The sequence below is a fragment of the Ammospiza nelsoni genome, chromosome 19, assembly GCF_027579445.1.
Source record: "Ammospiza nelsoni isolate bAmmNel1 chromosome 19, bAmmNel1.pri, whole genome shotgun sequence".
In the NCBI taxonomy this organism is placed as follows: Eukaryota; Metazoa; Chordata; class Aves; order Passeriformes; family Passerellidae; genus Ammospiza; species Ammospiza nelsoni.
Window position 1 is genome coordinate 9,390,632 of NC_080651.1, and position 13,378 is coordinate 9,404,009.

Below are 13,378 nucleotides of genomic sequence, written 5' to 3' on the forward strand. Positions count from 1 at the left end.
AGCTTCCAGTCATATCTCATTTATTAAGGTCTATGCCAGCCTCGGGAGAGTAAGTAAACAGAGCAGGCGGCCGCATCTATAATGAATAAATTTATTGTCTTACAAAAATCATTGTCTAGAAATATGGGTATACAAGAAAACAAGATATTTGCAGTCAGACGCCTGGTGGTCAACAGCCAGTTTGATTAAAAATATCCAAATACACACAACAAAACCTTTGCGACAGATGTTAAAGCTTTTAACCAAAAAGGGAAATCCATGGGTTTTGAGCATGTGGCAGAGGAAGTTTTCTAGTTAACACTGATTCATTGTCACTAATATCAATAATACCACTTGGACTAGAGAGGTACATGATATGAAGCACAGTCAAAATTAATACATTAAATCATTGTTATATAGGCAAATTATATATGTAACGTTGTCTTAGTACTGTAGTGTCTAAGGCACTTTCTGTAATGTCAGTTTTCAGCTATTTAAACAAAAAACGCTAACTACTCACTGTAATACTGCTCAAAATAAAAAAAAACAACAACAAAACAACAACAACAAAAAAAAAGGATTCACATCCACTGGCATGTTAACTGTAGGCAGGCAACATCCATTCATCCAGGGCGGGAGCCCCATAGGACCCAGGGCCCCCACGGCCTGGCTCGGCCTCACATTAATAAATTAGTTTTGCCTGTGCTGTGTGTTTATTTCCCACGGTGTTCACATTCTCCCAGCCCGGGGGGCTCTGAGCTCCACGGGCTGTGCAGGGACGGGACCCACCTCAGTGTGCCTGGACTGCATGGACACGAACGGATGGAGCTGAGAACACTTCAAATGGGATTGCAGGATAAAAACGGACACTACTCACTCATCCCTACACTTCCCTCTAACACTTCCCAAGGCCGTTTTTCACAGTTCACTCAGGGGTCGTGTGCGGATCACAACAATTGGGAGAAAAGAAAGAAACGGGAGCGGTTTGGTCTTCACTGATCCGAGAGGCTGCGGCCAGCCCGGAGCCTGAAGGATGCTGCTGGACACAAGGCATGCACAGCCACGGCAAGGGGTCTGTCCTGGCCCCCCACCCGCTGGGAATGACGCTTCTGGATCGATAAAAAAAAAGTTTCATCCTTCACATGATGCTTTATAAAATGGCTTTACAATGAGTATCTGGAAAAGAGATGCACTGAACAGAGACGATCCCGGTTGTTTACTATATATAAAAAAGCAGTTGTACCTATATCTGAAGCAGGGTACAGTGTGGTGAGGCTGGAGAGCCTTAAGACATGGTTGACCTATGATAAGGAACCTTGTAGCACATGCCGAGGGTCGTAAGGCAGCTTTCCGGCCACAAGGCAGTTCCGAGGGCAGGGCAGGGCGCTCCTGGGGCGCTCCTGCGGGGCTGGAAAGGTCTCTGCATGCAGGCGGGGCCGGGGCTACTCGGCGGGGGCTGGCGGAGCCTCGTTCACGTCGCTGCCTTTGCTCTCGGCGTCGTCGTCTGACAGCTCCAGCGAGGCACCCTCGATATGCAGCTGCCGCCGGCCCGAGCGGCTCGAGGAGAAGGTGATGGGTCCGCCCCTCCTGCGGACGGAGAGCGGCGCTGGGAGAGGCTCCTGCACCGCCCGGGCCCGCCCAGGGGCACGGCACGGGCTGGGGGGATCTTAGAGCTCAGCCCGTTCCACCCCTGCCATGGCAGAGACACCTCCCACTGTCCCAGGGACACCTCCCACTGTCCCAGGCTGCTCCAAACTCTGTCCAGCCCGGCCTTGGGCACTGCCAGGGATGCAGGGGCAGCCACAGCTGCTCTGGGCACCCTGTGCCAGGGCCTGCCCACCCTCCCTTCCCAATATCCCACCCATCCCTGCAGCTGTCAGGAATATCCCCATGGAATATTCTTGTTCTCATTACCATGGCTCCAGTTTGATGGCTCATGGTAATGAGCCATGGTAATGAGAACAAGGTTATTCTTGTTCTCATTCTCATGGCTCCAGTTTGAGCCATCCCTAACCCCAGCAGCTCCCCAGCTGGATGTTCCCCAGGGGGCGCTGTGGGCTCAGGTCAATCTCAGTCCCAGCGTTCCAGGGCACTGACCTTAGCCTGTTTTTGAGGGTGCTGACCTCCCTGCTCAGCCCCTCATTGGCCTCTGTGGCATCGTCCAGCTCGCGCTGCAGCTTGCGCCGCGAGGCGTTGGCGCGCGTGGCCTCCTCCTCTGCCTCCTCCAGCTGCCGCTTCAGCTGCTTCATCCTGGCGTTGGCCTTCTCCATCTGCAACCAAACCAGCACCCGGGGTCACCCCAGAGCTGCAGCCTGACTGGGGAGGCAGCACAGCCCTGACTGGGGATGGAGCACAAACTCGTTCAGGCTCCAGCCTGGACCCTGGAACACCACAGAGCCTGGGAGAGCCTGTCCCAGCAGAGCTCTCATACACACACACACAATCCCTGCTGGGCTTTCCCTGCTGTTTTAATCACCCCTCTAATTCCCTTTCCATTACAGTTCCTCTTCACCAGCCCTTCCCACCCCAGGAGGTTTCACTGAGCCCCCACCCACCTGCTCCTTGTACTGGTCCGCGTGGCGCCGTTCATCCTCCACCTGCATGAACACCTCCTTCAGCTTCTTCTCCGTGCGCCTAACCAGCTTGTTGGCAGCTGCTCTTTCCCTGCAACAGCCCAAAACCAGCATTGGTGCCACTGCCTGAGGGCAAGGAACACCTGATCTGCCCCCTGGTACAGAGCTCTGGGCGTGCCAGACACAGCAATGCAACTGAGGCATGTGCTGGGGCTGGGATGCAGGGATGTAGGGATGCAGAAATACAGGGATGCAGCTCTCAGAGCACAAAGCCTTAGCCCTGGGGCAATGTGACCATGGCACAAAGAGGACTCAGAGGGTTGCCTTCACAAGGAGATTGGACAGAGCAGCTTTAAAGTTGCTGCTTAACCAGTAACACAATCCTGCTGCAGAGCCCAGAGCACAGAAAGGACAGAGGTGGTGGAGGGACAAGCTCCACCTGCAAACCAGCTAAAGACGTGAATTTTGAGAATAGGATTCAAGGACAGATGGGTAATTCACCAAAGAAAGACTTCTAGAGAGCACAGGATTCATCTCAAGCTGTCCAACATAAGCTGTTCCTCTAACCAAGCACCCAGGGGACATTTCACCTTGTCCCAAGAAACTACTGCAGCACCTTGTGGCTCTGGGACATCAACACCTTGCAGAGTTCATGCAGCTGTTAGGAAGCAAATCCATTCTGGAGCTCCCAGCCCCAGTTACTCTACAGCTGCCTTGTTAAAGTTTATTCCCTGAACAGGAGTCTCCAGACAATACACCCAAGGCCCTTCAGAAACATTCCAGCATGGAACTTCCAGCCATTCAACCCCCACAGGCAACCAGGTCTTGTCCCCTTACTTGGCTTCCTGCTCGAGCTGTTCTTCAAGCTGTGCAATCTTGGCTTCTAGAGTAGAAATTGTTGCCTTGAATTTGGACTTGACAGAGCCCTCCAGCTCCTGCAGCTTGGCCTTGAGCTCCTTGTTCTGCCTCTCCAGCTGCTGCCGCGCGTTCTCACTCTTCTGGGCCGCGCTGCGCTCGCCGGCCAGCTCCGCATTGAGCGTGTCCACCTGCAGGGAGGTGCCACAGACACATTTTATGAAAAATCCTTAAGATTTTTTTTCTCCTGAGAAGCTGAGAGGCCTCAGGAACAAAATGTAAACAATGGTTATCTGCTGCTGTGGAATGCAACAGGTGATCTGTGATTGGTCTTGTGTGGTTGTTTCTAATTAATGGCCAATCACAGTCAGCTGGCTCGGACTCTGTCCAAGACACAAGCTTTTGTTTTCTTTCTTTCCTTTTTCTATTCTTAGCTAGCCTTCTGATGAAATCCTTTCTTCTATTCTTTTAGTATAGTTTTAATATAATATATATCATAAAATAATAAATCAAGCCTTCTGAAACATGTAGTCAGATCCTCATCTCTTCCCTCATCCTAAAACCCCAGTGAACACTGTCACAGGGAGGGACAGGGGTCACTCAGTGCCACCAGGGCCTCAGTGCATGTCAGAGCCAGCAGCAGCTGCCCCGGGCTCACCTGCAGCGTGGTCTTTCGGAAGCGCTCATTGAGCAGCTCCATGTTGCTCTGCTCCTCCTCCAGCTCCTCCTCCAGCTGGGCAATCCGAGCCTCCAGCCGGCGCTTCTCGTCCAGCAGGGCTGACCTGCACAGGGGAAGGGGTCAGGGGTGTCCAGAACCAACAGAGCTCCTTGGGAGGTCACTTAGCATCAGGGAGACTCCTGAGCTGAAAGGGACCCACAAGGATCCAGCTCCTGTCCCTGCACAGACACCCCAACACTCCCACCCTGGCATCTCCTGGAGCTCCGGCTGCCTCGGAGCTGTTCCCTGGGGAGCCTGGGCAGTGCCAGCACCCTCTGGGGGAAGGACCTTTCCCTGAGCTCCATCCTGGCCCAGCCCAGGCCGTTCCCTGCCCCAGCCCAGCCTGACTCACTTCCCAGAGGCGCTGTTGGCGATCTCGTCTGCCAGCTCGTCGCGCTCCTGCTCCGCGTGCCGCCGCGCACGCTCCGACGCCGCAAACTCCTGCCAGGGTGGGGGAAAGAGTCAGGGCAGTCCCAAGCACCCCCAGCCTCTGGGACACAGCCTCAACAGCCCCTGGGAGAGGCTGTGAACTGGGATATCCCTGGGGTTTGATGGATAAGGCAGCAGGACACTCAGCTGGATGTTCCCTCACTGCCCTGGGACTGCAGGGCAGTTACTTCTCCCTGTCCCTGAAATGTTCCCCACCCAAGGCAAAGGGAAAAAAACAATCTGTGGAGATCAGTAACTCTCAAGCCCTCAGCAGCAGAAGAAACCACTGTGTTCCACGCTCTGATAGACACAGTCACTGTAAAGTAGGAGCTAAATTAAGCAAATGTTTTAGGCTCTCACAGAGTTCTCAGCATGAAGACAAGGAGCGTAAAAGTTAAAAAGCTTCAGCACAACAGCACACACTGCACTGAACCACAGATTATATATCTGCATTAAGTGGCAGAAACACTCAAGCATTTCCTAAGGACAATGAAATGCTCCACAAGTGCCACACTGAGGTCTGAAGGCCACTCAAGTCCACCTGGAGAAGCTCCAGGCAGTGCCAGGTTATCTGTGAAGGATCCAAGGGAAGTGTGGTGGGTCTGGGCAACTGCTGCAAGCCTTGCCCTGCAGCTAAAGCAGACAGGAGAGGCACAGGGACAAGAAAAACCAGTCTCTTGGATTTCCATCTCACCTCTTGGAGCTGGAGTATTTCTGCTTCGAGACTTTTCAGCTTCTTCTCACTCTCTTTGGACTGGGCAAAGATCTCATCCCTGGATGCTCGGGCCTCTTCCAGCTCCCGCTGGTAGTCCTTCATCTGAGCCTGCAGGTGGAGAGCAGGGTGAGGCACAGCCAGACTGCATCAAGACAATCAGCCCATTCCAGCTCTGAGGCATTTCAGCCCCTAAGAGATAAGGCTGTTCTCCCAAAGTGGCTTCATCTCACTTAAAGGCATTTCCAGTTATTCTGTATTCTTAAATTTCATTTTCTCATCTTTCCACCACTCAAAGCCTGGTCAGAAATGTCACATTCCAAGACTTCAAGCGTTCCACAGAATTAGAGTGGAATCTTAGAATTACCCTTAATTATCATCAGTGCCACCCCTGCCATGGCATGGACACCTTCCACTGTCCCAGGCTGCTCCAAGCCCTGTCCAGCCTGGCCTTGGGCACTGCCAGAGATGTGGAAAGTGGTTTTGTGGCAGGAGAGTTTGGAACAAGATTAGCTTCAGGGTCCCTTCCAACCCAAACCATCCTGTGATTCTGTATAAGGATGAGTTTTGCCCAGATGATAAATCCAGGCTGGCCACTCTCAGACCCATCAGTGGAGTCTGGTTCTCCTCCTCCCTCAATTGCAGCTCTACTGAATAGAAGCAGCCCCTGGGCACCCCCCAGGACAGCCCCCAGCCCCCTGACCAGTTGTGCCTACCTGGAGCTTCCTGAGCTGTTTGATGGCCTCATCCCGAGCCTTGTTTGCAGCCTCAATCTGCCCCTCCAGGTCCTTCAGGTCCATCTCCAGTTTCTTCTTGGCTGCCACGGCCAGAGCGCGCTGCTTGCGCTCATCCTCCAGCTCTGCCTCCAGCTCCCGCACCTGGCATGGGGACAGCACCAGCATCAGCCCCTGCCAGGCTGGGCAGGGCCAGGCTGGCACCCAGGGACCCCTCCCCATGGCACAGCCCAAGGGAAGGCAGCCAAGGCCAGGTCCCAAATGGATGAGAGATGTGTGCACTGAGCACAAGGGAAACCCCAGGAAGGGACTCAGCTTCTGGAGCATTTCCATCTCAGCCTCGTGCCCACACTGCCATCCACCCCAGGGGATGGCTCCAGGGCAGATGGAGCTAACTCTGATGGAAAATAAGAAGTAGAATCACCTCATTGTCTCAAGACAACAATGAAGGCATTCCCTTTGAACACCCTGTTACTGGCACTTATACACCAGCAACTTCTCTTCCCAAAATGAAACAAAACAAGAGTGTGTGAACAGCCAGGCAACATGGGCTGGGCCAAACCGATGCAAAAACAAACTGAACCAGAAATGCCACAGGTGCCACAGGTTACCAACATGAAAGAATATTCTGTTTTGAAGCAAATCTCCCTCCCAGTGCAAGGTCAGGAGCTCTTGTCCAGTTCAGATAACAGCAACTTTGTCCCCTAAAGGCATTTCTTGAGGCTTTTCTGATTTCTGTGTTCCCAGAATTCTCAAGTCTGGAAACTTGGAAGCTCTGCCATGATTTGCATTTAGGAAACTGTTAAAAATCTATCTCAGCATCCATGGATTTGTTCCTGGACATCAAATAGGATGGGCTTAAAAATGCACCTGAGGTATCCCTGTCCTGGGAATACACCCAAGCAGCAACAGCCAAACTCCTGGAGTGGCTTTGGAGGCCACCAGCACCCTGATCCTGCCTGGGGACAGTGGCCACCCCTCAGCCAGAACTATTTATGGTTTGTAAAAATGCCGTGGTTTGGGGTTTCCACTCAATGGGGTCTTTAAGCAAAGGGGTTTATTTTTCTGGTAGCACAGAGGCCCAGAATTGTGCTCAAAGCCCTTCCTCCCCTCCTGCCTACAACACAGAGTAAAGCACACGTACTTGTTTCACCAACATCCTCTTCTTCTCCTCGTTCTGCTCATCTCTGGCTTGCAGGTCTCTGTCAAACTGGGCCTTCATGGCCTGCATGTTCACCTCCAGACGGAGCTTGGCATCTTCTGTGGCCTGCAGCTCATCCTCCAGCTCCTCCAGCTGAGTCCTCATCTCCTCCACCTGCTGCTCCAGGGTTCTCTTTGACTTCTCCAGCTCATGGACCTGCAGCACAAACTCTGCTCAGAGCTGTCCTTGGGGCTCTCCTGCAGCAGCTCTGAGAGCAGGGAGGGCAGTGGCTCCCCTGGTCCCTTTGCCTCAGCTGGGTGCAGCAGGGAGGACACTAAGGGGTCACAGTTCTGCTCTGCCTTTGGTCCAACCATGTCCTGCAACTCAGCTTGACCAAAGGTAACAGAAATCCTCATGATCCCTCATTTACACACAATAAATATACCCAGCAACACACAAATCGGGAGTGGCTGATCTGTCACAGCTGCAACACAAAACCAGCTCTGTCTGACTGCAGTCCCACCTCCACTGACCCAAAAGTACAAAACTGATATGTGGGATGCCCGTGAGGGTGAGAACACAGCTCTTGAAGATGTTAACAATTATGCTGGGCATTAATTCCTCCAGCATTTTGGGTGAGCTTCAGAAAGTTCTGCTCTAGTGCACAGACATGTAGCCATGATATTTTATGTAAAATCCTTTTGCCAAGATTTTTCTCCTGAGAAACTGAGAGGCCTCAGGAACAAAATGTAAACAGTGATTATCTGCTGCTGTGGAATGCAACAGGTGCATCTGTGATTGGTCTCATGTGGTTGTTTCTAATTAATGGGCAATCACTGGCTCAGAGTCTCTGGTCAGTCACAAGGTTTTATTATCATTCTTTTCATTTCCTTTCAAGCCTTCTGATGAAATCCTTTCTTCTATTCTTTTAGTATAGTTTTAAAATAATGTATATATCATAAAATAATAAATCAGCCTTCTGAACATGGAGTCAAGATTCTCATCTCTTCCCTGGTCCTGGGGCCCCTGTGAACACCACCACACAGCCCCTTCTCCAGGCAGGGAGATTTCCCTGCTATCCCCAGGCTGGAACAAACTGCCTGTGGAACCATACTCACATTTTTGGAATTATACTCACATTTTTGGAACCATACTCACATTTTTGCCCACATCATCTTTGGAGCTCATCAGGTCTTCCATATCTGCCCGCAGCTGCTTGTTCTGCCTCTCAAATTCCTCCTTGGCTTCCAGGGCCTCCTCCAGGGCCCTGGCCAGGGACAGGGCTTTGGTTTCCTTCTCCCTGGCCTCTGCCTCAGCACGGTCCCGCTCCTCTGCATACCGGGCAGAAATGTTCTTTTCTTCTGCCAGCATCTGGACAGGAGAAACAATGAATCCATCTCCTAAGCTCCACAGCCAGGTCCTCCCTGCCTCAGGTGTTTTACTCAGGAAGAGGTTCATGTTCAGTGCTTAACTGGCCTCCAGGAGCTGTCTGGTCCCTCAGCTGTGATCCAAGTGCAAGTGAGGGAACAGCTACAGCTGCTCTGGGGCGAGAGGAGGAGAGCAAGCCACTCATCAATACTGGAGTTTCATGAGTCTCATCTTTCAGATCCTTTTTAGTCTACCTTGAGGGACTACAATAAAACTCTAAAGTTTCTGTTCCAGCATAATTCTCTTTTTCTACATGATCACTTGTTCTCAGAGATGGAACCTGGCTCACAGAACTGGGAGTGACAGCCTGCTCCTAGCAAAGGCCAGCTGCTCACAGAGTTACCAATAACCACAGCAAGACCCTCCTTCCCACCAGGCTCAGCAGCAATAACCAGGTGCCATTTAAAAACTCCAAAAAGCCAGGCAGGTGGCAGGAGACTGCAGTACCTGATCAAACTTCTTCTGCTTCTTCTCCAGGTTGGAGACGATCTGGCGCTGGTGGTCCAGATCCACCATCAGGTCATCCAGCTCCTGCTGCAGGCGGTTCTTGGTCTTCTCCAGCTTGTCGTAGGCCAGGGCCTTCTCCTCCAGGCGCTGGCTGAGGGACTCCATGTCCTTCAGCAGCTTCTTCTTGGTCTCCTCCAGCCCTTCAATGGTTCCCAAGTCATCATCCACCTTCTTCTTGGCCTCGGCCAACTGAAATTCAACAAGAGCAAGTGGAGCCCCTTAGAGCATCACCAGGGGGAGCAAAGGCACAGGGGCACAGTGCAGCAGCAGGAGCAGTTCCTGCAGGCTAAGGGAACACAAACCTGGCACTTCTCAGGCTCCCAGAGGCCCCAGCCCTGCCCATCACAGTTCAGGGGACACAGAATTTTCAATGGGAACTTGGTTCCAAAATCTGCCCCAGCACTGTGGAAGTGCCATGATGTGTCCCCCAAAGCTCTGGGACAGCTCCTCACACAAGGGCTGCCACTCCCAGCAGCCTACCTGGGCCTGCAGGGCCAGCATCTGCTTCTCCAGGTTCTTCCTGGCCTCCTCCTCCTCCTCCTGCTGCTCCTGCAGGTTGTTCTTCTCCTCCTCCAGCTGCCTTATCCTGCTGCTGAGGTTGAGCTTCTGGCGGGTCTCCTCCTGGAGCAGCTCCTGGGACACAGCATGGGCAGGGCTGAGTGGGCTCCCAAACCCCCACATCTCCTCACGGGGACTCCCAGGTTTATTTTCCCTCAGATTTGGGGACAAGGACATGCTTTATGAAGATACATGTTATTTGGGGTCTCAAGAAGCCACTGACCATTCATTTTGGGCACATTTAAACCTTCATAAAGCAGATTTCTGCTCAGGGAACCCCTGCCAGAGTCTGCTCTAGAAATTCAGGGATGATACTTTCCCATCTTTCAAGGGACTGGCACAGAAGTCACCTGCAAAATGGATTTTTTCTTTTTTCAGACAAACAGAGAGCACCTATTAAAAACCACCTGAGAAGAACATGGAGCAGCAAATCCTGCAATGGCAGCATGCTTCCAGGTTTTCTGCATTGGTTCAATATAAAGGTCACTTTAAAGGTGGAAACTTCTGTCATAACAAAGTAATGGAAGGTGCAACCTCCATCCTGCTCCCTACAAACCCCTCCAGTTGTGATTAACATTATTCACAGTTAAGTGGTCACCATTAGAACTTTAATACAGGCATGATAAAATATATTGAAGTGATGAATATCTGCACAAAGCTGCATTTTCTTAATTAAGAACCAAAATCTGACAGTTTGAACTTGAGCTGTAAGAATTTGAAGCTGTCAGTAGAAGACTCCTGTTCCTCACATATCCCAAGGATATTGACATTAAATTCTGCCTGGAAAGGGTTTTTTATTCGATTCTTATCTCCCTCAGAGACAAAGACATAAACCAGAACTCCCAACTCTCAGGAAGTGAAGCTCAGATAATGAAAACTTGGTTCCCCACGTGGCTGAGCCATCCCAACCCATCCCATCTCACTGGGCTGAGCAGGAAATTCAGCTGCTGCCCAAAGGGACTTTCCAAAGCATGAAATGAAAATGTGTTTTCTGTCAGCAGCTCCCTGAGGAGCAGAGCTTCATGGCCAGCCCAGCTCTGCTGCACACACACCTGTGTATCCTGGAGCTGGGATTCCAGACTGGCTGCATCCTTGGCAAACTTGATCCCTTTCTTCTCTGCCTCCTCCAGCAGACTGGAGACATTATCCAGCTCATTCTGCAAGGCAAGCAGCCCAAAGGTGAGAGCTCAGCCCAAATCCCACTGGGGCTGGAGCTGCACAGCACAGAACCTCAGCAGACTCCAGGCACAGAGCCCAACAGAGGGAGACAGCAAGCTAAAACCACTGAGGTTTGGCCACAAAAAAGGAAACTGAGTGTCAGTCCTGAAGTGCAGTAACAAAACCAGAGCCAGGCTATTGAGCTCTAAAATTCAGCACTTTGCTCTGATCCTGCATTCACACTTTATGCCATTTTTAATTCCAGCACCATCTATTTCATGCAAGCATTAATTCAGGGATCAGCAGGGTGGCAGCTGGGTCTAAAGCAACACTGAGAGAGGAAAGGTCACTGCCAGGTGCCAGCTCATTATTTTGGGTTACACTGCTTTTATACAGACTGAGAGACAGCCTGAAAGCTTCCCCAGAGAGCAGGGCCATTCCCTGCTGGAAGTGCTTCACCTGGATTCACCTGAAGTCCTCACTGCTGGGGCTCAGAGTCAGCCATGGCTGCATTTTGCTATGAAAATGGGGCTGTGCTTGCACCCCCTCCCTGCCAGGCTCCAGCCTGGAGCACCAAACCAAATCTGAGGCCACCACCAAATTTTGTTCATCCCTGTGGAAAAGCTCAGCCCAGTCTGCTCAGTCCCCAGCCAAGGAAAACCCTTCAAAGCCACTGGAACCCTCACATAGCCCAGGACTGATGTCACACAGCCCAGAAATCATGTCACACAGTTCAGGACTGATGTCACACAGCCCAGGACTGATGTCACACAGCCCAGGACTGATGTCACACAGCTCAGAAATGATGTTACACAGCCCAGAAATCATGTCACACAGTTCAGGACTGATGTCACACAGCCCAGGACTGATGTCACACAGCCCAGGACTGATGTCACAGCACCACTTTGAGGCCTCCCAGGTCCATGAGAGCCCTTGCTGAGTCACCTCCCACACCAGGCCATTTCTGCACACGGTTTTCCAGGATTTTAGGATTCCCAGAGCCTTACCTGCAGCTTGTTTGCCTTCTCAGCCAGCTCCACCCTGAGCCTCTCCCCTTCTGACACCTTTGCAGTCAGCTCCTGAACCTGGGCATCGAGTTTCTTCCTCTTGTGCTCAGACTCTGCCTTGACCTGCTGCAGCACCTTCACCTCACAGGCCAGCTCCTTGTTGTCAGACTCCAAGCCCTGCTTGTTCTTTTCAAGGTTTGCTTTGAACTGGGGGAGACAAAAGGGGAGAAGTTCAGCTCTGTAGTGCAGGTGGATGTTTCCTGCTACAGATGATTGTGCAGATCAGGTTCCACGCTCAGAGGTGCTCAGCAGTGTGTGAAATGCTGCTGTGGAACATTCTGGGTGCCAGCAAAGGCTGAGGAAGCCAGGCTGCTCTGCCCCAGGTGAGGGTGAGGAGCAGCAGGGCAGGATCTGGGCTGGCAGCCCTGGAAATGACTGTTTTGGTAGCACTGCAAGGAGGAAGGAATGTGCCCATTAAGAGCTCAGCATGGCTCATCTCACAGAAATAAAGGGAAGATGTGAACCAAGGCTGCCCTGATTTGAGTGGGCAGAGCAGCCTGGAAGTGCAGAACAAAGTAATTCTCAGCACTGACATTTGTCAGAAGCCTTTCACACAGCAATCACTGGCACCAGGGATGTTTAAGTGTCATTTCTGCTACATCACACCAGCTTGTCACAGGAGCTTTGTTCAGATTGCAGGGTATTTTTCCATCTTTTCATGCTCTTATTGAGAATATTTATTGAATAAGGAGCAGAAGACATGCAGAAGATTTTCAGGTGAATAAAGGTGGTGAAAATCATAATTTAACTACTACACTTCTCACCTAATTTAGAATGCTAAGGAAGATTGTGCAGTATTCACAATATATAAAAACATCACCACAGGACAGGAACTGTTCACACGCACATTTGTGAATGACCCCAGGTGTAATTTCAAAAATCAGACACTTCTTTTTTATGGAATAATTCTTCTGAACAAGACCAGGAGCTGGGATCCACCTGTGCCTCTGCTGCTGGTCACCAGAGGACACAGCACAGATGTGCTGCTGAATATCTGCAGCATTGTCAAACCAACATGAGAAATCTCAAGAGCTGGGATGGATTTTTAGAGGCCAGCTTAGCTCTGTGATGATGGAAAGCCTCAGCTCAGGTCTCCTGGAAGGAACCATGCTGCCTATGGTATTTAGAATATAATATATAATATACTATATATATATTATATAATATAATATTATATATGTTATGTTATATGTTACATGTTTGTGTTATATGTTTATGTTATATGTTATATATTCTATTCTATTCTGTTCTACATATAATAACCCCTGAAGCAGAAAGTTCCTTTTCCTCTCACCCTTTTGGCCTGTTCAAGCTGCTCAGAGAGCTCCTCCAGGGCAGTGGCATGCCTCTGCCTGATCTCCTGGATCTGGGCTTCGTGGTTTTTGGTTTCCTCCTCAATTGCTTTCTTCAGCTCAGCCACCTCCTGCTCTCGCTTTGTCCTGGAGGAAGCACAAAGGGTTACCCAAAAATCAGCATTTAAGTTTTTATAAATCACAGCTGAATTTCAGTGGTGCTTTCT

General features: G+C 50.9%; 1 protein-coding gene across 1 annotated transcript in view; it reads right to left on the reverse strand.

The window, feature by feature from the left end:
• Positions 1-3: 3 nt before the first annotated feature.
• Positions 4-13,378, reverse strand: part of MYH10 (myosin heavy chain 10) — an 86,309-nt gene continuing 72,934 nt past the window's right edge. Inside the window, exons 27-41 of the mRNA XM_059486133.1 lie at positions 13,154-13,298; positions 11,800-12,006; positions 10,687-10,791; positions 9,557-9,709; positions 9,017-9,265; positions 8,300-8,512; positions 7,145-7,357; positions 5,983-6,144; positions 5,249-5,377; positions 4,478-4,566; positions 4,066-4,189; positions 3,390-3,598; positions 2,535-2,643; positions 2,077-2,249; positions 4-1,566 (exon numbers count right to left, since the gene is read on the reverse strand). Coding sequence (XP_059342116.1) covers positions 1,422-1,566; positions 2,077-2,249; positions 2,535-2,643; positions 3,390-3,598; positions 4,066-4,189; positions 4,478-4,566; positions 5,249-5,377; positions 5,983-6,144; positions 7,145-7,357; positions 8,300-8,512; positions 9,017-9,265; positions 9,557-9,709; positions 10,687-10,791; positions 11,800-12,006; positions 13,154-13,298 — 2,425 coding nt within the window. The 3' untranslated portion in view covers positions 4-1,421. The remainder of the gene's footprint in view (positions 1,567-2,076; positions 2,250-2,534; positions 2,644-3,389; positions 3,599-4,065; positions 4,190-4,477; positions 4,567-5,248; positions 5,378-5,982; positions 6,145-7,144; positions 7,358-8,299; positions 8,513-9,016; positions 9,266-9,556; positions 9,710-10,686; positions 10,792-11,799; positions 12,007-13,153; positions 13,299-13,378) is intronic.